Below are 22,724 nucleotides of genomic sequence, written 5' to 3'. Positions count from 1 at the left end.
TCTTTAGGGGTCCCTTTCAAATCTATGATACTATATCTCTCTGTGTGTGAATCATATATATGTATCTATATCTATGGCTGGATGGCTCTTTGTCAGGAGGGCTTTGATTATGTTTTCTTGCCCTGCTGAAGGACTTGGTTGGCCTTAAGTATTTTCTGTTGGTCAATTTGTGTGGGTTGCTCCAATTCTGTCATTGGCGGGGTTCAGAATGCTCTTTAATGGTAGGTGAACTATAAATCCCAGTAACTACAACTCTCAAATGTCAGGGTCTATTTCCCCCAAACTCAATTTGTCTGCAAATTTGGGCATATGGAATATTCGTTCCAGGGTTGGTCCAGATCCATCATTGTTTGAGTCCACAGCGCTCTCTGGATGTAGATGAACTACAACTCTCAAACTCAGGGTCAATGCCCATCAATGCCCATGTTGGTCATGGGAGTCCTGTGTACCACGTTTGGTTCAATTCCAGCATTGGTGGAATTCAGAATGCTCTGATTGTAGGTGAACTATAAATCCCAGCAACTACAACTCCCAAATGACAAAATCATTTTTTTGGAGTGATGCTCACTCCTTGGGTTAGTAGGTGTCTTGTGTCCAAATTTGGTGTCAATTCGTCCAGGGGGTTTTGAGTTCTGTTAATCCCACAAACTAACATTACATTTTTATTCATATAGATGGCAAAATCAAGATTTGTCTTTTGGAATTTCCGAAAAACATATTTTTGAGTCATGAATGCTTGAATCCATTGGTATAAAACCTGTAGAGACAGAGGGCTGACTATATCTGCTATGCAGGAAAGAGAACACCAAAGTCAGCAGCCACTATTGTGCCACTTGGCATAAGGTCTGTTTCATAGCGCAAGGGTGAGCAGCACTCCTGAAACTGTTGGACCACAACTCCCATCAGCCTTGTCAGCACAGTTGCTAGGGGTTGCTATCAAACAACATCTGGAAGTCATGTGGTTGCCACTGTGCTCCAGCAAAATCTCATGTGGCATGCTACTAAGTGTACTGCAGGATGTCTCTCTGCCTTGTGTTTTACCTTGGCGGTGCCCAGTCATGCTGTGTGCAGTCGAGGAGCGTCCCCACATAAGTCTTATTCCTCCAGGTGACATTCACCACCAGCATACCTGTGGGAGCAAGAGAAAAAAATGTGAACACTTTTCTTTTCTAGGGCAGTTTATATGGCCTTATCTTCACTTCAAAATAGCCTTAATCATAAGGAAGACATATCTTGCCTATCAAGGGACAAGAAATAGACTTACTCAGGCAGGGATTCAGATAGTTTTTGCTTGAAGCTCTTTATCTTTGGCCATTAAGGAACTGAAAATCCCAACTCCACTAACTGCATAACAAACTTCAGATTCAGTAGAGCCATTGGGGTCACATTTTTAAAAAAGAGGCAGAGAAAGAATGAAGGCTCAGAGATAACTGCATGTTTGCTGAATATACCACTATAATTTTCAATGTTGCACATAAGCTATGTTATCAGGAAAGGCAAATATTCTTAAGGAGTGGGATTTATAAACACAGAAAGCAAGTTCCTCTTAGTACTTGTCCAAATCTGAGAGAGGTTCTCACTTTCCTAATCCTTCTTCTCTGTGTATGTTTCTGTCAAATGGTCAAGCTGGCCCAAATCCTATGTCAAAAAGCAGCTCTATTTCTGGTAAACAGGAGTCGTTCTGTTGGCAATATTTTAAACAAAATGCTCTCAATTTCCATGTTGGCAATTTGAGTTATGACTTTGGATATTTCTCCAACAACTGGATTCAAGAGGCAAATTGTCATCTGATTTATGAAGCTGTAATTTGACAAATACTTTTGCTAATGGTATAAAAAAGTTAGATTGAGTCTTCTAAGTCCAATCAGAGAGTTATCTAGAGCAGAGGTTGAACATTTTTAGAGCTCATTCATGATACTCATAATAATAATAATAATAATAATAATAATAATAATAATAATAATAATAACAACAACAACAACAAACCAGAGCTGACAGCTGGCACAACAAAGCCTTACATGGGCAGTCCCTTGAATAGATTGAAGGAAAAGTTGACAAGGAGAAGACCTGGTGATGGCTCATGAATGGAACCCTGAAGAAGGAGACAGAAGGCTTGGTTCTTGTAGCCCAGGAACAAGCCATCAGAACCAAGGCCATTAAGGCCAGGATTGAAAAATCAGCAGATGGCCCAAAATGCAGACTGTGCAAGGAAGCTGATGAAACCATGGATCATATCCTCAGCTGTTGCAAGAAAATCGCCCAGACGGACTACAAACAAAGACACAACTCTGTGTCCCAGATGATTAACTGGAACTTATGTCAAAAGGACCACCTGCCAGCAGTAAAGAATTAGGGGGATCATAAACCTGCAAAGGTTGTGGAAAATGAACATGCAAAAATACTGTGGGACTTTCGAATCCAGACTGACAAAAGTTTTGGAACACAATACACCAGACATCACGATTGTGGAAAAGAAAAAAAGTCTGGATTATTGATGTCGCCATACTGGCTGACAGTTGCATTGAAGAAAAACAACAGGAAAAACTCAGCCGCTATCAAGACCTCAAAATCGAACTGCAAAGGCTCTGGCATAAACCAGCAAAGGTGGTCCCAATAGTGATTGGCGCACTGGGTGCTGTGCCAAAAGACCTCAGCCAGCATTTGGAAACAATAAACATTGACAAAATCCCAATCTGTCAACTGCAAAAGGCCACCTGACTTGGATCTGCGCGCATCATTCGAAAATACATCACACAGTCCTAGACGCTTGGGAAGTGTTCGACTTGTGATTTTGTGATACGAAATCCAGCATATAGATCTTGTTTGCTTTGACATACTGTGCTTTTGTGTCAATAATAATAATAATAATAATAATAATACATTATTTATATTCCTCCCTATCTCTCCGAGGAAGATTCAGGGCAGATTTGAACAGACAAAAATATAAAAGCAAAGATTCAATGCCTTGAAACAGCCATGAACACAGATACAATAATGGGCCCCCCAAATTACAAAATAAACCAACATCTAACAACAAATTATAACATAGAGCTTAGAATTACATAATTAATTAAATTATATCTAACATAAAAACATTAACATGAGCTTCAATGTACAAAGTCATTAAAAGTTTGTTAAGAAAAATATTTTAAATTAATGATGTTGCAGTAATGTCAACAGAGTCAACTGAGCTGACAAGGCCAGAGTACAATAGCATTTTCCAGTCAGAGGTATATTAGCACTCTATAGTTATCTAATCCTCCTCCTCTTCATATGCTAACGAGCACAGATGGGTTTTTAGTTGTTTTTTAAAAGAGAGAACGGAAAGAGCTATTTTTATTTCTTTAAAGAGGGAGTTCCAGAGGAGGGGGCGATCACGGAGAAGGCCCTTTCTCCCTTTCTCTCGTTCCCACCAGCCGCACTCATAACAGTGGATTCCTTTATAAAATATACTCAGGAGTCTCTGGAGAAGCAAATATTTGAACTCTATACCTATGGAAAATAAAATTTAAGGTATTCTTAGTCTAATATTCTAAGGCAATTGGGGTGTAGTACTTTCTTTGAGTGTTGAACAAGGATACTGGGAGACCAGGGTACAAATTCCCACTCGGCCATGGAAATCCACGTGGTGACCTTGGGCAAGTCACATTCTCTCCACCTCAAAGGACAACACTGGATCAATTTTGCCAAGAAACCTCCATGATAGGTTTGCCTTAGGGTTGTCATAAGTCAGAGATGACCCGAAGGCACACAACCACAAAAAAAGAAAGAAAGAAAGAAAGAAAGAAAGAAAGAAAAAGTAGTCTGATCTGCTGCCACAAGCAGATTCACATTTACTTTTGGCAGAGGTACAGACATAGTAGTAACATACTTGGCACCCCTTTAACCTCTCAGTGCCAGGAATACTGAGTACCATTTATGAATCAGATCCAGTTTGGCTCCCATAGTTAAACATTGCATAAGCTGCAGCACCTAGGAAGGTTTCATGTAACTAACAGATATCAATCAGAGCCTTTTTTTTTTAGGTGTTGCACACAGCACATCTGTATGCTGAGATCTTCAGTTTTAAAAGAAGTTGTGTACACTTTTCTAGCCCTCGTGATTATTGAAGATTTTTCAAGGAGCACAGAAAGACTTTTACTGAACATTTAGGGTGAGGCTTCTCTGTCCAACAGGCCCAACTTGTCCCTCATTGATGGCTCTATTCCATTCATTGCAACAGCGTCCTCTTTTTGCCCATAATTCCACAAGCAACCGAACTTCAAATATTAGATTTAGAACAAAATGTTGAAAACTGTTATGAAACAAACATATTTGCATAAGTGGGTTAATATGCACAATGTGAACCTAGAATTTGGACTACATTGTTGTAGCTTATGAACATCCTGGCATTCACATGCTCCATCGGAAAACAATTATGCTAAATATTTCCATGCTATTAGTAGCATGGGACATTTCCTCCCAATTATAGTGATGCAGTAGCCAGAATAAGCTAATTTACAAGTATCTGCCTAGGTCCACTAAACTGGGCAATCTTATCTGAAGAAGATAAAATTTACACATGACGACCTCAGCTAGAATTGTACCAGTGCATGTATGTATGTGTTTATGTGCAAATTTATCAAGATAAAATAAATAATAAGATGTACAAGACCAGAAATGCAATCCCCCTAAAGATATTTACAGCTGTAACTGCTCGTATATGCAGATATGCACAAAAAACAAATGAGTACCCTAAAAACAAAATAACAAATGGACCAAATCACACCAAATTTGGCAACAAAAGTCTCACTCAAAAATTATGATTTTGTCATTTGGGAGTTGTAATTGCTGGGATTTATAGTTCACCTATAATCAAAGAACATTCTGGACTCCACCAATGATGGAATTGCGCCAAACGTCCCACACAGAACCCCCATGACCAACAGAAAACACTAGAAGGGTTTGGTGGGCATTGACCTTCAGTTTTGGAGTTGTAGTTCACCTACATCTAGAGAGCACTGTGGACTCAAACAATGATGGATCTGGACCAAACTTGGCACAAATACTCAATATGCCCAAATATAAACACAGATGGAGTTTGGGGGAAATAGACCTTGACATTTGGGAGTTGTAGTTACTGGGATATATAGTTCACCTACAATCAAGGAGCCTTCTGAAGCCCACCAATGACAGAATTGGTGCAAACTTCCCACACAGAACCCTCACGACCAACAGAAAATACTGTGTTTTCTGGTGGTCTTTGGTAACGCTTCTGACACCTCTTCACAACCCCAAAACCCCATGTTGAGAAATGCTGCCTTAAGGCCACCCAGTCCAACTCCCTTCACATAATCAAAGCCCTCCTGAAAAAGGGCCATCCAACTATTCACACACACACATATATGTATATGACAGATGCAGTATCAAATATTTGAAAGGGACCCCTAAAGAAGGACAATGATATATTGCATGTTCCAGAGTAGGCAAACCAGACATCAACACTGACAAAGAAACAGTAAGAAATACTGTTTACCCACAAGCAGAAAGACATTACATATATTAGAAACCAACACTTTCTCATTACTTTATTTTCCAGATCACCAGACTGGGCCACAGCAACACGTGGCAGGGAACCGCTAGTAAATAATAAATAAATAAATCTAACATAGTTCTGGCACAGAAATTAGAAAACAAAATGACATGTTCTACAGATGCCACCTTGCAATTACTGCAAATAAATGCAGAAGGTGGTGAAATTATCCCATACTCCAGGTATAGCTTGTATCTTTTCGTTTTTTTCAATGCTGCAGCAAGACTTAGAAGATATCACCTGGTTATTATGTCATTGTAAGTGTCAGAGATACATCAAGGCACGAAGGGAAATGAAAATTCAGATTTTATATTGTGCAGAAACCCAGTCCATATTGTGGAAGGAATGGGAGGAAAGCTGACATTCATATTCCAGGCCAGTGGGAGATTCTCACTGTCTCTGATCTGGGAACAGTTCCGGCAGGGAATGAACTGATTCTTCCCCTTTACCGAAAGACAGGGGCTTTGTGTAGACGGAGAGGGCTCCCCAGATGCCAACATGGATTTCCCACTCCCCCCAGCCCCGCCATCCGTCTTTCTGGCTGTGCCCAGATCTCTCCTCCTGCAGGTGTCACCATCTTCCAAGGAGGCGCCCGCTCTTCAAGGCAAGGCCGCTTTTCAAGGCTTTATGTGCTCAAGCTTCACACTGCTTTCCTGCAGAGCCTTACAAGTTAATTGCGTGGCAAGGCGCCAGCAGCTGCTTCCATCTCCGAGCTGGCAGGTCAGATTAGGAAGGACGTTCTGGCAGCCTGCCCGCTGCCATGATCACAGGAGAAAGATGAAGAGCTCTGTAAAGCAGAGACCTCAGCGGCGGTTGGACTGCCCCCTCCCTTTGCCTGCTGCTCTGGCAACCAAACAAAGCACAAGACTAATTGTAACTCCTGCCTGACACGCTGTGTCCTAGATTTAACCTACCCCAATCAATCACACATGCACACACACACCCGCAAATAAATGCAGAATTATTTCGTGAAATGCAAGATGATTTGCGAGGCGGCCTTTTAATCCATTATGTGTCCCTGTGGGGAAGGGAGGGGGAGAATGAGAAAGAAGCCATGTTTTGCAAAACGCAAAGCAACCCAGAGCCAGCTATGATTAAGGCACTCAGAATTACTATAATATTGAAGAAGGAGAGACCTTTCAATATTGCAAACCCATCACATCCAGGCGGTAATTCTGTTTCTTAAATGCCTTCTTGCACTTTCTAAATCAAACTGGGATTACAATCCTTATTTCTACAGAGACAAAGAAATTCAGCTGCTTGCTTAAAACTGCAGGACTGGTCAAGTCAGCCTTTATACAGCTTGTTGTGTGTTTTCCCCCGGGACGTGGCTATGTTCCAGAAGCATTCTCTCCTGACGCTTCGCCTGCATCTATGGCAGGCATCCTCAGAGGTTGTGAGACCATAGATGCAGGCAAAGCGTCAGGAGAGAATGCTTCTGGAATATAGCCATACAGCCCGGAAAACACACCACACCTTGATTCCGGCCATGAAAGCCTCTGACAACACCGTCTTTATACAGCTTCCCAGATTAAAGCTGAATAAGTCATAGATCTCCAAATGCTATTGTTTCTATATAACAAACACGAATAAACTCAGTAATGTTTCTTTAGTTGTTCTGTTGTGAGTGTAATGTTTTCCTAAAACGGAGTCAGGTTTTGTTACTGGGAAAACCAAATATTGCCGCCTACTTTTCAATTCTGACTGCACTTATGTCAAAAGTGATGAGCGTTAATGACATCACTAAAAATATGCCCTATGCCTCTAGGTCAACAAAAAAAAATGTTTCTTAATACAAAGGAAAAATGGTTCCTCATCATACCAATTACAGATTCTTACTTAGTGATAAAGTATGTTATCTAATAATAACAATAACAATGACAACAACTTTATTTTTGTATCCCGCCTCCATCTCCCCGAAGGGACTCGGGGTGACTTACATGGGGCCAAGCCCGATCAACATAGTTTAAAATATGACACAATAAAGTTCATAAAACAACATCATAAAACAATATAAAACAAACAACATCATAACACAGTATAAAAACAACTACTGATCAAACAACCAATAGCCTGATATAGTAAACAGTTTTTGGGCTCAGGTGGGCAGGTTGGTGCAAATCAGTTGTAAGAACAGGGCTGATGGATAAAGTGCAAAAGACAGATGACAAAATTAGGAATAAAGCGCAATATGAAGTAGAGCCCTATATCTATGGGTAGGGAACAATAGTAAAGTGCAAGGACTTTAGGTCATAGCTGGGGGACAAAATTATCTGGGGAACTGTCTAATCAAAAGCACAGTGGAAAATCCATGTTTTTAGATATTTACGAAAGGTGGACAGGTGGGTGCCAGCCTAAAGACTGGGGGGACTGAGAAGGCCCTCTCTGTCTCATCCCCACCAACAGCACTTGTGGGAGTGAGAGGAGAGCCTCCCCAGAGGATCTTAAAGATTCTGCGGGTTCATAGGGTAAGATGCGGTAGTGAAGATAGGCTCCCTATCTAAGAAATCACTCCCTTTCTTGTGTGTCAATCTACTGAATTGAAAACCCATTTGTTGTTGTTTACTCGTTTAGTCGCTTCAGACTCTTCGTGACCTCATGGACCAGCCCACGTCAGAGCTCCCTGTCGGCCATCACCACCCCCAGCCCCTTCAAGGTCAGTCCAGTCACTTTAAGGACACCATCCATCCATCTTGCCCTTGGTCGGCCCCTCTTCCTTTTTCCTTCCATTTTCCCCAGCATCATTTTCTTCTCTAAGCTTTCCTGTCTTCTCATGATGCGGCCAAAGTACTTCATCCTTCCCTCCAGTGAGCAGTCAGGCTTTATTTCCTAAGTATGGACTGGTTGGATCTTCTCACGATCCAAGGCACTAGGAATGATTTATTTTGTAAAGCAATCATAGCTATAAATGTTTGTCATGAAAACATAAATACATGCTACTTGATTCCAGCAGTGGAGTAAATATTTGGTTTTTTAAAAAATGCAGCCTGGATTTAATTGGGATGAAAAAGGCAAAATCAGCTTGAGAAAGGTTTATTGCTTTCTCCTCAAATACACATATTCCAAAAGAAACCATTTTCTATTTCTTTCTGCTTATGATCAACAAGCATTTGTGGAGTGATGAGAGTTCATAAAAAGGAGTTCAAGCTAAAGATATCTGAAGTTCTTGCAGATGAATTTTAATTATACCAAATTGAAAGGGTTTCTATACCACAAACCAGCACTGTGGCCTCACCTTTCCCCTTTCTTTTCCACCTAGATACTTGAAAGAACCATGTGTCCTCTTTCAAAGAAAAGGGTACACCTTTGAAAGACAAAAAAAAAAAGGGAAAACCGCAACCCAGAGTGTTTCACATCCTCAAGATAAAAGGAAGGGAAAGAGATTTGGAGGAATAGGCTCCTGACGTTTCCTTTGTGCGGCAGCTGCGGTTGCCATGCAGTGATCCTTGTTGCTAAGAGGATCTCCATGTCAGACAATGGCTTTTTAGCTGTGAGCATGAGTGCTATTGGCTGAGATATTTCCCAGGTGAGCAATGATGGTGGGGCTGGAGCCCTTGGTTGTAGGAACTGGGCTGAAATTGGCTACCCCCGAGGAGGGAGCAGGCCTGGGGAGCCCTCTTCCTATTACCGACTTCGGCCCAGGTGGCATTAATCACTGCAAGAGGAAATAGGAACCTGGCAGCTCATAAGGCAGCAAGTGGAGTGCAGCATTCCAGGATAATTAGAGCCATTAATGATCCCGGCAGCGCAGAATTGCGCCTAACAGAATTAAGGAAACTGCTACAACAGCTGTCTGAAATGCCTGAAAATGTCCTTAGAAGTATTTAACACAACACATTCCTGCGAAAGGCACGCAGACAGAGTAAGCCGCAGCTAGAAGGTTAAGCAGAAAGAGAGAGAGAAGGGGGGGGGGGGGAAGGAGAGCGAGCAGCCATGAAATAGCTGCCTGTGGAGCATACAGCGGGGAGGCTAAGCGCCGTAACCTTCACATATGCTGACAGCCTCAGAGTCTGGTGGTGGACAAATGTGGACACAGGAAGAGTCATGACCTGGTTCCTCACATGTCTCGATAAGAAACATTCCCTGTTCTGTGCCCTACTGTGAGGCCATGGCAGACCCCACAGCCTAAAGCAGAACATGGCCTCTCAAGTCAGGTCGCAGTTCGGGGAGGACGGGGGACGGGGGCTGCTAACAAGCCAGGAAGAGCAAAAAGACACATAGCCAGTGATCCAGGGCAGAGGTAACTGTGTTCAGTTCATCAGACTGGCATCGAACCTTGAGCTCCTTGTTCACCTAATCACCCAGGTAAAGGTAAAGGTTTTCCCCTGTCTTTAAATCCAGTCATGTCCAATTTCTAAGCTGAAGAGTCGGCGCTGTCCATAGACACCTCCATGGCCAGCATGGAGCATCGTTACCTTCTTGTCGGAGCGATACCTATTGATCAACACACATTTGAATATTTTCAAACTGCTGGGTTGGCAGAAGCTGGGGCTAACAGTGGGAGGTCATCGTGGTCCCCGGATTCGAACCAGTAACCTTTTGGTCAGCAAGTTCAGCAGCTCAACAGTTTGTGCCACCGGGGGCTCCTCTAATCACCCAGGCAGACGCATTTTTTTTCTTTTTGTTAAGTCAGAACTGCTTATAAATAAAAATAAATAAATAAAAATAAAAATGTAATGTGAGAGGAAGTCATAGGGAGGAGGGAGCAAGCTTGTTTTCTGCTTCCCTGGAGACTAGAACGCAGAGCAATGGCTTCAAACTACAAGAAAGGAGATTCCATCTGAACATTAGGAAGAACTTCCTGACTGTGAGAGCCATTCAGCAGTGGAACTCTCTGCCCCGGAGTGTGGTGGAGGCTCCTTCCTTGGAAGTTTTTAAACAGAGGCTAGATGGCCATCTGTCAGGGGTGCTTTGAATGCAATATTCCTGCTTCTTGACAGAATGGGGTTGCACTGGATGGCCCAGGAGGTCTCTTCCAACTCTAGGATTCTATGATTCTATTCTATGTTTGTTTGTGGGATTAACATAACTCAAAAAACCACTGGATGAATTGACACCAAATTTGGACACAATACACCTATCAGGCCAACGAGTGACCGTCACTCATAAAAACACTGAAAACACAGCCAAAAAAATAAAAATACATTACAACACATGCACAAAACCCCATATATATATACGCAAACACACATATACACAAACATATACACACACAAAACACATATACACAGACTGGGCCACAGCAACACATGGCAGGGGACGGCTAGTGATATATAAATAAAGAAACCGTGGTTGAAGCAGAAGCAACTCTTCCTTTTGGATAAATATCATCTCGTACCCCTACTACAACCATCCACGCAGTTCCACAAAAGAATTGCAGAGAAGGACTGGAATTGGTCATTTGTGGCACTGCGAAAAAGAGAGACCCGGCTTAGTTTCCTTTTTATTGCCTGATCTTAGCTGCTGCAGAAAACCAAATTAATGGGCAATCCTAGAGCGAAGCAGGAGAAGCCTTGCACTCTCGTTTCATAAACCAGCCATACTAGTTAACTGTTACAGGAGTGGCAGACTAGGTACCACAGTCTATACTAGTAAATGCTGCTGAAACAAGGAGATTTTATCTGTCCTTGGGAAATATTGTAATGACTACTCCTTGCCTTGTTAATAATGTTAATTTTATGTTGACTTCTTCTTGCCTGAACAGAAAGTAGCACAATTAAGTGTGGATGTTTGGAGAGTAAGAGCATTACATAGAGTAAAGAGAACTATTTTGGTGTGTTTGTTTGTTGTGCTTGTAATCCTAACAGTGATCTTTTAACAAAACAAAAGATCTTCCTTAATTTCTTTTAATAATAACTGAAGCAAATAATAATAATAAAACTTTATTTGTACCCCGCTACCATCTCCCCAAGGGACTCGGTGTGGCTTACATGAGGACAAGCCCACAGCACATCAATAAACAAAGGCAATAACAAATAATCAAGACAAAACAGTTAAAACAAACTCAAAAACAGAAAATACACAATAAGCAATAAACAATAACATACAGATTTGAAACCTATGGTCAAGCCAAATGTAATAATTAAAATTTAAAATGCTGGACATGAACAAGGTAGGGTAAACTAGGATAGGGTTTTCATAGAAAGATGAGGGCATGCAGACAATCCTAAATCAATATTAAAGTGCACTTGAGGACATATTGCTAAGAGTTTTCCTTATTCTGGGAAGTCACACTGGAACAACCACGTTTTCAGGCTCCTCCTAAAGACTGCCAGCATTGGGGCACGCCTGACTTCCTTAGGAAGTAAATTCCAGAGTCGAGGGGCCACCACCGAGAAGGCCCTCTCCCTCGACCCCACCAATCGCGCCTGCAAAGGAGGTGGGAGCATGAGCAGGGCCTCTCCAGATAATCGAAGAGATTGTGTGGGTTCATACACAGAAATGTGGTCACGGAGGTAGGCAGGTCCCAAACCGTTCAGGACTTTGTAGGTAAGAACTTGCACCTTGATTTGGGACCGGAAAATGAACGGCAGCCAGTGGAGCTCCTTAAACAGGAGGGTTGACCGCTCCCTGTAAGAAGCACCAGTTAGTAACCTGGATGCCGCCCGTTGTACCAATTGAAATTTCCGGGCAGTTTTCAAGGGCAGCCCCACATAGAGTGCGTTACAGAAATCCAATCTGGAGGTGACTAAGTCATGGACCACCCTGGCCAGATCCAACTTCACGAGGTACGGCCGCAGTTGGCGCACAAGTCTTAATTGTGCGAAGGCCCTCCCGGCCACCGCCGACGCCTGAGCTTCAACCGTAAGTGGTAAGTCCAGGAGGACACCCAGGAACTAAATCACAGTATTTGCAGCCAGTACATCCTTTTCTGTATTAACAACAAAAATTGCATAAATGGAGTATCTTTCAACTCTAAAATTGTAAATGGGAATCCAAGTGCCATTGTAATCTGGGTTGGAAGCAAAAGCCAGGGAGCCAAGCTCTTGCTACGTAAACAACCAGAACCTGCACACAGTCAGTTGGTGATGTGATATTCAGAACTGATCTAAGGATGCAAAGCCTCTGAAGCGAAAGATGTATTACTTCTGACAGCAGGGACCATGCAGCAGTCAGTGTAGCCCGGCAGGCAAGATCTCTGCACACATTCACTGAATGAGCGCGGGCTAAAAATAGCTAAGTAGCGAATCCTACAGAATACCTTCTAGGCAAGATCTGAAATTATAGCTGTTCTATAAAAGACTAACACGGAAAGACAGGCTGCAAAAAACCATTAGAGCCAGACAGCAAGAAGGATGGAAGCCAGCAGCCATAAGACAAGTGTCATGCCCCCATCGGCCTCCCAAAGTAGCCTTCTCTGAAACATGTGCAAAAGAAAAATGGACATGTGTTTGCGATGAGAGATATATATTATGGCTGTCATTGCTGCTATTACCATGGAACACAATGGAATCATACACATATCTCATACCATTGTGACCTTCTGTAAAAACAAGTCTCCTAAACATATCCCCTGCACAGCAATCTCTTTTGCAACATGTACTTGATAAAAAAAATGAAGATAAAAGAGTTTTCATACATCCTCTTGCCATCATATAGGATTTCCTGACCAAATAATGGGTTTAAGTTAGGGTGACGAAACTTGGGCTAATTGAGTAAATAAGAATCAGACCTCACAACCTCTGAGGATGCCTGCCATAGATGCGGGTGAAACATCAAGAGAATGTATGCTCTGGTTACGTCCCGTATAGATTACTGCACCGCGCTCTACGTGGGGTTGCCTTTGAAGACTGTCCAGAAGCTTCAAATGGTCCAACAAATGGCAGCCAGATTGCTAACAGGAGCGGTGCTCAGGGAACGTACAACTCCTCTGTTGCGCCAGCTCCATTGGCTGCCAGTTTGCTACTGGACACAATTCAAAGTATTGGCTTTAGCCTATAAAGCCCTAAATGGTTCCAGCCCAACTTACATGTCCGAACGCATTTCCCCTTATGAACCATCTAGGACCTTAAAATCATCTGCTGAGGCCCTGCTCTTGTTACCGCCTTTGTCACAAGTACGTTTGGCGGAGACGAGAGACAGAGCCCCCTTCACAGGCGTGATTGGTTGGGACGAGGGAGAAGGCCTTCTCGGTGGTGGCCCCCCATCGCTGGAACTCACTCCCCAATGATATCAGACAAGCCCCCACATTGGCAGCCTTTAGGAGGAGCTTGAAAACGAGACTATTCCAGTGTGCCTTCCCTGAATAAAGAAAACAATGCCCTGATCTGACCAATTTTCTGCAATATGTCCTCTGAAGCACTTTATCTACCCACTGGATTGATTTCCCTACATTATCCTTTAAAACCCCCCTGTTTAGATACCCTACTTCTGTGCACACCCAGTATTTTAAATTTTTAATCTACTACATCCGGCCCTGCCCACAGTGTTTTAAATCTTTTGTGTGTTATTGCTTATGTTATTTTATGACATTGCATTGTGTTTTATTTGCTTGCTTGCTTTGTTGTTTTTACTGATGTATTTTGTTGGGCTTGGCCTCATGTAAGCCGCCCCGAGTCCCCTTGGGGAGATGGTGGCGGGGTATAAATAAAGTTGTTGTTGTTGTTATTATTATTACTATTATTATTATTATTATTATTATTATTATTAGAAGAAGAAGAAGAAGAAGAAGAAGAAGAAGAATGTTAAAGAAAAAGTGAATAAAAATAGAGGTGGGAGCATGTGATCAAGGCAACACCAGAAACAGAACAAAGGGCAGTGATTCAATGTGCAGTGATCCGAAAACTTGTTTTGCTTTTTGGTTAATCAGAGGAATTCAACACAGATAACTTCGAATACCCATGTGCAAACCCAGAAAATGAAGGAAGAATGTTTGCCAGTCTAACTGCATTCTCAAATTATAACTTCTTAGAATCTGTCAACTCCACTCTGCCTGGCACTGCATCATGTTGGATCTTAACAGGTGAAGATACCGTCCTTGCACCACTCTCATTCCAGATAATTGACTCCTTCTCTGTTCCAACTGGCTACCTGCCAGTAACTAGAGAGGCTGTTTGTTAGGTAGCCAGTAGCCAGGGTGGCTAAGTAGCCTGGAAACCTTGTTTCTTCAGGAGTGAAAGCGACAGCATAGCGGTGGTAGTGGTTTGCATAAAAATGCAACACAATTTTTTTTTAAAAAAAAAATGAATTCATTTTTTCCATGTACAGCACACTTACTTACGCATCTGGCAAACATACACTCTACCTCTAAAAGCAATTTCATAGAGCCTATATTTGAACAATGGTTTTGAAATAGGAGTTTAGAAAATGCAAAGCTGAGTAGCAGATGGAATGCAAACTTCAAACAAGGCACTAAATTCTGAACAGATAAAATGGTCCTTGGCTCAAGAGATACTTTCTGTTGCTCTTGAACAGAGAATAACATACACTAAAGAAAGAGTAAAAACAAAGTGTACATAAACCTACAAGGTTCAAAGCAACAAATCAAGGATATAAGCAGGAATAGGGAATATGTTGCCCACAACGTGTAACTCAATTAGCAGCCTTACAACTGCTGGCAAGGATTTATCTAAGCTCTAGTTCAGACATGGGCAAACTTTGGCCATGCAGGTGTTTTGGACTTCAACTCCCACAATTCCTAACAGCCTACCGGCTGTTAGGAATTGTGGGAGTTGAAGTCCAAAACGCCTGCAAGGCCAAAGTTTGCCCATGTCTGCTCTAGTTGAAACAATATTCTAATTTACCAAGCCCTGGACAATGGTATGTTATAATTTATATGCAGAATTGAGCCTGGTTTAATTTCTAAAGTAAAAAAAAGAGTAACAAGGCCAAGAATAGAGTACCTGGCAGAGTCTTCTGGCACATGTTTTGACTATTCCCCATGTTACACAAAACTGGGCTGGAGAAACTGCATTAAAGCCAGCACTGACCTAGCAATGAACAGACTTAAGGACACCTACCGTCTTCTGTTTCCTGCCACACGATGCCCTCCAGATTGACGCTGGTGCCAGGTTCACAGGGGCCCAAACACTCTGGCTCGGTAGCCAGGGCCACATCACACGTATTAACCCCTACAGAGCGAGTGCGGACCATTATCTGCTCGCATGGTGAGGATATATCACTGTTGACAACAGGGACAAGAAGATGCAATGGAAGCACTGCGGGAGTGGACACTGGAGACTCCATCTGAAGAAAAAAAAAGAGAGATAATAGAACAATTACAACAAATACATATGGATGAGTAAGGGGGCATTTGGCTTCGCTTCCATCTATGGCAGGTGTCCTCAAACTAAGGCCCAAGGGCCGGATACGGCCCTCTAAGGTCATTTACCTGGCTCTCACTCAGGGTCAACCTAAGTCTGAAACTACTTGAAAGCACACAACAACAACAATCTTATCTTATCAGCCAAAAGCAGGCCCACACTTCCCACTGAAATACTAATAAGTTTATGTTTGTTAAAATTGTTCTTCATTTTAATTATTGTGTTGTTTTTAAGTGGGTTTTTTGCACTACAAAGAAGATATGTGCAGTGTGCATAGGAATTCATTCATATGTTTTTTTCAAATTATAATCTGACCCTCCAACAGTTTGAGGGACTGTGACCTGGCCCTCTGTTTACAAAGTTTGAGGACCCCTGATCTATGGAATCCAACTAACTAAAATGACCTGACTTGTCTTTTCCTTTAGGAGTATCTTACCTAATACATTTCCACTGGAAATCTTAGAACTAATTCGAGAACAGGGTGCAGAACATACATGAGTTGGGAGCTACATTGGTTCATGGGAACCTGGAAGGCTGTCCTATCCTTTTTTGTCCCTCTACCACTTTTTCGGTGAGGAGAAACAGGAGATAAACAAAGTGATGGATAGATGGAGACAGTTCATTCATGGCATAGTGAAGTAATAACCGCTTTCCAAGATATGTTCCTCCTAGTTCTATACATAAAACTTAATCCATTTGTCAGCCCTTAATTCCCGGAAATGTCTTTTTACCAATGCAGTACTCATCAGAATGGGAAAACATGAAGATACAACTTTCATGGAGGTCGATACTGTACCACTCAAACCTGCCAGTGATTATATATTTGTCCATTAAAAACTGTTACGACAGGTACAGAATGGGGACGTTTGTGTGGTGTAGTTTGATGAGTACTCTCGTCTACAGTCTGATTTGTTACAATCTGGGTAGAGGAATTAACACCTGAATGAGAACTGGGGCCAAACCCGTCTGGCTCCTGGCAAATATTTATTATATGGAAACATCATCTTACGTAGCAGGTGCAAGTTATGCCCTGAAGCCTGTCAGCAAGTGATCATATTGCAGCCACACGGCAGGAGAAATCAGCGCTAATATCCAGCTACATATGTGCCTTGTATAAAGGAAAAACAAATTCTGAGCATTATCCAGCCTGCTTATCTTTTTTTTTTCCAAAAGAAAATTATCTTGCTCTCCAAATTGAAGCAATCACCATAGGAAATAAAATCCCCACGTTATATGCTGGAAAAGGATCGGTAATGATGCTGCCTGCAAACACAGAATGCAGCCTTTTCAGGGAAGAAGGGTTTCAATTTGGCTTCTGGTGCCCCTCAAATCATCAGCTAATTCAAAAATTGTACCACATGCCACTCAGCATAAAACGGATGGCCCTGCATATCTCTTGGTAAGCACACACATTCCAGCCAGAGGGATAAAACCTTCAAGCTGTCACTCTGGGAAATTTGCCTGTGTGCTACAGATTATAGCTTGCCCTTCTTGGTCCCAGATGAGCCAAAGGCAGAAATCTCCCAGTCCCTTTGCCAGGAGATACCTCAGACCCTCCTCCCCAGGGGCATTTGTGCCCATAAAATCAGGAGTTATTTATGGAACATGACTGCCAATAGCCACACACTCCCATTCAAACTAATTCTGGTTTTTGAACAGTTGCCAGGTCATCCTCCGCTGCTGTACTCTCTTCCCTCCCACCTCGCTCTCTCTCACACATTGCTAGCTGTGTCTTTTTATTAAGCAATTAAAGGCAGTTGAAATACAGCAAGTTGAATCTTGTGCACCCAGTGCTGCTTGCCTAGCAAAACAGAAGCATATCTTTACAGAGTTCCCAAAGCAAGCAGAGAAGCAGAGGGTCTGAAGCATTATCATCAAATGTATCAACCCCTCCCCCTTTCAATTCTCAGGTACAGCCCTGTCCAAAGTTTGACTAAGAAACAGTGGGAGAAACCATGATACCACCCAACGCCCCTGATGGAAAAGAAAGAGGGGAAAGCACTCATGTTTACCCTCCAATGCACATAATCTCATTAAATGTCCCCATCACACAAGCAATAACTGAGGGAAACAGCTGCCTCCCCTTTGGCAAGATTCAGTGCCCATGAACATGGGCAATGCGGAGCTCTGGGGATGGATTTTCACTTCCAGTCATGTTAACATAGCAGAACAAAACACCCAGAGTGTCTTTTGCCTGCTTGCCTGCATTTGGTTCCTTCTCTTTCTGTGTACATCCTTTCTCTGGACAGCTGCACAAAGCAAATCCAATCTGATAAATGTTTAATACTGGCTACCAATTTAATCTGCAGTGACTGAGCTAGATCCATCTGTCCAAGCAGGTAGCTGAGCCTCTGGCCTAGTTCTCTCAAAGGCGGTAAGCCTGGGTCTTGATCATATCGGTTCTCTCCTACAAACCTCCATTTGCAAACCGCATGCTCTCTTGTGGAAAAGCATTCCTACACATTAGAAAACAAGCATGCCAGGAGAAGGAAGGCTAGACGTTTATATACATATTGGGTTTATTTATATCGCCATTTCCCCCATATATTTTATTCACATCTAGATAAGACTGAAGTCTACAAGACTGTAGCCAATTAAACCAGTCTGGTGCAATTAGGAGAATAGGTAATTAAGGTTAGTGTCAATCTTCAAATCATGACTGGAATATTAACCCTTTATTTGAATGTCAAAATTAGCCAGGATTTGGTAAGGCTAGATGATTATATACATATAGGGTTTATTTATATCGCCATTTCCTCCATATATTTTATTCACATCTAGATAAGACTTCAGTCTACAAGACTGTAGCCAATTAAACCATGGTGCAATTAGAAGAAATTCCTAAATAGGTAATTAAGGTTAGTGTCAATATTCAAATCATGACTGTAATATTAACCCTTGATTTGAATGTCAAAATTGGCCAGGATTTTCTTGAATACAGAAATGGAGAGGCCAGAAAGCATGGCATATTCTCAAGGGTAGGCAATTTTGACCCCCTAGAAATTGTTTATGGATGCCTATTTCACCATTCCTCATCACTGGCCATGCTGTATAGTTACTGGAATCTGGAATCCAACAATATCTGCAGAATCTGTTACCCATTCTTGCCCTAAGCCAGTGTTTACTGACTTGTGGTCCGTGGACCACCGGTGGTCTGCAAGAACTAAAATATGGTCCGCAGCCTCACTGTTACACCGGGACCAACTGTCTCATGAAACCCTCTTATAGTGCCGAGGCTTATTAAATATGATTTTCTGTGGGCAAGCAGATGGCGACTACTGGATGGCATATGTTCTGTATCAGAAACTAGAGCTGATGTGGTCTATCCAACGCAATTCTCTGAATCAGCACCCCAAATAACCAAACCAAATCTAAAGTTGACCAAAAACGGATTGGTAACCCTTTTGGTACTAATGTTGGAGAGTGGTCCCTGGTCAAAAAAGGGTTGGGAACCACTGCTCTAAACCATGATACCGAGAATCAGGCATGACCTTATGTGTTCTCCTTTTTGCCTGCTTTTACTCGTGTTCTAGTCTGAAATGGTCATATAAATTAATTAATTAATTAATTAATTAATATGTGTCTATGAAGAATTTAGTATTGATATTTTTAAATGATTCTCTAGCTTCTAATTAAAGTGTAACCATCAAAAGTGTATGTGTGTGTGTGAGAGAGAGAGAGAGAGAGAGAGTGTACGTGTGTGTGTGTGTGGAGGAGACTTTTATCCTGTGAGAGCCCTTTCAAAGCCCAGCTGCAGGTTGAAGATGCACTTGCTGAGCACCTTAGCAAGAATGAGGCGTCGGTGCAGACAAAAGCAGTGCGTATGCTCAGGGAACGTCAAATGCCCCTTCCTTCCAAGTCCTTTGTGCTGGAAGAGGGAAAATACTGTCTCATATTGTGCTGCACAGGAGCTCTGGCCCCTATGAGTGTACCCATAGAAGGCATCCCTTTTTAGCTTCCTCAGGCTCCACACTCAAAACTAGCATGCAAATGGGAAAAAAGAAATGGGCTATTGAAAGACTAGATGAATATTACTCACAACACACTTGTCAAAACTCCAGGTGTCTGATTGTAGAGAAAGATTCAGGAGGGACAGCCAAATCCTTCTCTCTGAAGCCAACAGAGAATTTCCTTGTTGAGACAATACACCAGCCTCACAATAGTCTAAGACACATAGCACTTTTGACCTTATTTCTAGTGACAGCTCTAATGGCAGCCCTGGGACTGTGTGTAACCATCAATACTTCCTAGCATTTCCGCCTGCTGGAATGATTCTCACGGAAAGGCTTTAAGATGGGTCCTAGTACTGCCAGCCAAACACCAAAGTCACGCTGCCAGAGAACGCACAGGACACCTCTGCTTGTTCCTTGTGGGAAAAGGGAATGGAACTAATCGGTTGCTCCAGAAAACCCTGTTCTCTAATCCCGAGCAGATGTTCCCTCCTTCTTGCACACTGAAGCAGAACATTTGGCAAGGAACCAAGGACAGTCTATTCATCTTGGAAGATGGAAACTGGTTCACCACCACATCACCCTGAAGGCAGAGTTGGGGCACTTCTTGGCATGTTTAGAGACAGAGTCAGGGTAGTTGCAAGTCTGCAAACTGTTCAGCTGCTTTCTACTTTGAAAGGTAATCAGCACTCCGCAGAAGAATGCTAATTGCCACTCCAGCTTCGCTAATTATCATTTGGTCACATTTGTAATCTGCATTATGCCACGGCGCATAATAAGCAGCTTGCTGAGAACCATCTAATAAGTGAGGCGGCTTTATGGGATTTCATATTTCATTCTGCAGTGGAACAAATGCTGCATCATTTCTCAGCTGTCAGGACACAGGAACACAGAGAAGGAGGGAACAACATGAGTAGCTCAGTCTTCCCTGAAGCTTTTGAGGAAAGAAAGAAAGGAGGAGGGACCTGAGCGAAGCCGTTACGAAAGAGATTGTAGTAGAATACACTCTCTACTGACCTAGGTACATTTCTGAGAAAGTTGGAGAGCTGTTTTGAGCACTGAAGTGGGATCTGGAGACCAAGGTTCGAATCCTTGTCAACCCATGGAAAACAACTGGGTGGTCTTGGCCAAACCATACTCTCTCCATCTCACAGAGAGGCAAAGGCAACCCATCCCTGAACAAATTGTGCCAAGAAAACTGTATCTGTATTAGGTGACCTCACAACCTCTGAGTATGCTTGCCATAGATGCAGGCAAAATGTCAGGAGATAATGCCTCTAAAACATGGCCAGATAGCCCGAAAAAATCTTCAACAACCCAGTGATTCCAGCCATGAAAGCCTTCAACAATACATTGTATCCGTATTGAATCTTATGCATGGTTTAAGAAAGCAGGTGCTGATGGTGACCAGATATTAAAAATTTAATCAGCAAGGTAACCGTTCTATACACTCCACCATAAGAGAAACAATACTTTGATATCCACTAGAAACTGGACGATTTTCAAAATAGTGTGTCTTATGGAGGTTTAGAAGGGACTGCTTCCAACCAAAAAAGATATCCTTCCCTCTACACTTCCTTCATTAAAGGGAAGTGGAGTTTTCTATGGACGAATAATAAAAAACAAAAACAAAAGCAATCCTCAATGTCTCCTAGAAAGAAAAGTTGATTATCAAATCCACCCACTGTCTGTAAATCTTTCCCATACCAACTCCCTGACACACAGGGAAAGATATGGGGGATCTAGGTTCCCTTGATCTGAAGAGGTCATCCAATGCCTTCAATTACAGAACTCAATGAAACAATGGCCACCAGAATGGCTTTCTTTTTAGCAGATTTCATTGTATTAACCTAATGTTTTTAACTATTTATAATTATTGTTTTGCTATGTATTTTGTTGTGTTGCTTGTAGGCATCAAATATGTGCTGGCTGGAAGCCGCCCTGAGTCCCCCCTCGGGGGTTGAGAAGGGATATAAATACCCAAAATAAATAAATAAATAAATATGAAATGTTTATACAGAGAAGCCATTGAAATCCACAAGCACATGGACAATTTCGACAGAAAGGAAGAAACCGTGAAAATAAACAAAATCTGGCTACCAGTATTTTTTTTAAAAAAACCCTCTAAAATCAGGACAGTAAATAAAGAGCAACACTCAAAAAACAAGGGAGTTCCAGACAAAAATCCATCAGGGGCCAGCTAATCACCTCCCAGCATGTCTTTGAAGCTACAGGGCCCTTAAATGCTAATCAAGATGGCCAATTGCAACATTCACACTTGTCTGAAGCAGGCAACAGTCCTTTCTCCCACCCTGAACATTGACCAGTTTCCAACAAACCTCACAACCTCTTAGGATGCCTGTCATAGATGTGGTCGAAACATCAGGAGAGAATGCTTCTGGAACATGACCATACAGCCCAGAAAACTCACAGCAACCCAGTGATTCTGGCCATGAAAACCTTTGACAACACATTTAAAAATATATTCCACATCCTTTACTCCCTTATCAACAGATATTTCCCTTTACATGCTTAACTTCTCAGAAATAAAACTAAATGGGGCTCCAAGAGCTCATGTACAGCAGGTTATCTTTGGAATAATGAAATGAAAAGAACTGCTGTGTTTCCAAAGTATCATTCACACTCATTTATAATTTGCATAATGCTGCGTTGTAGTATCCATTAGAACTCTTCAGAATTTAATTTTGGTTGTTTCACAACAATTACAATAAAGTGAAATGAGCAATTGGGACACTGTGAAGCAAACTGCCCACTGTTAAGATAAAATGCATACTAAAAATTCAGATTTCACTCTGATGCACAAAGTCTATTTATTTTCTCAAAATAAGTAGGTCACCTCACAACCTCTGAGGATGTTTGCCATAGTTTCAGGCGAAACTTCAGGAGAGAATGCTTCTAGAACATGGCCATATAGCCTAA

General features: G+C 42.1%; 1 protein-coding gene across 3 annotated transcripts in view; it reads right to left on the bottom strand.

The window, feature by feature from the left end:
* Positions 1 to 22,724, bottom strand: part of ZNF609 (zinc finger protein 609) — an 83,812-nt gene that overhangs the window by 12,024 nt on the left and 49,064 nt on the right. For all 3 annotated transcript variants that reach the window (XM_060755596.2, XM_060755595.2, XM_060755594.2), the window contains exons 3-4: positions 15,532 to 15,757; positions 1,042 to 1,129 (exon numbers count right to left, since the gene is read on the bottom strand). In XM_060755596.2, coding sequence (XP_060611579.2) covers positions 1,042 to 1,129; positions 15,532 to 15,757 — 314 coding nt within the window. The remainder of the gene's footprint in view (positions 1 to 1,041; positions 1,130 to 15,531; positions 15,758 to 22,724) is intronic.

This window comes from Anolis sagrei, chromosome 9 (assembly GCF_037176765.1).
Source record: "Anolis sagrei isolate rAnoSag1 chromosome 9, rAnoSag1.mat, whole genome shotgun sequence".
Lineage (NCBI taxonomy): Eukaryota > Metazoa > Chordata > Lepidosauria > Squamata > Dactyloidae > Anolis > Anolis sagrei.
The sequence above is the reverse complement of the archived record's forward strand: the minus strand, read 5'-3'. Positions and strand labels throughout refer to the sequence as shown.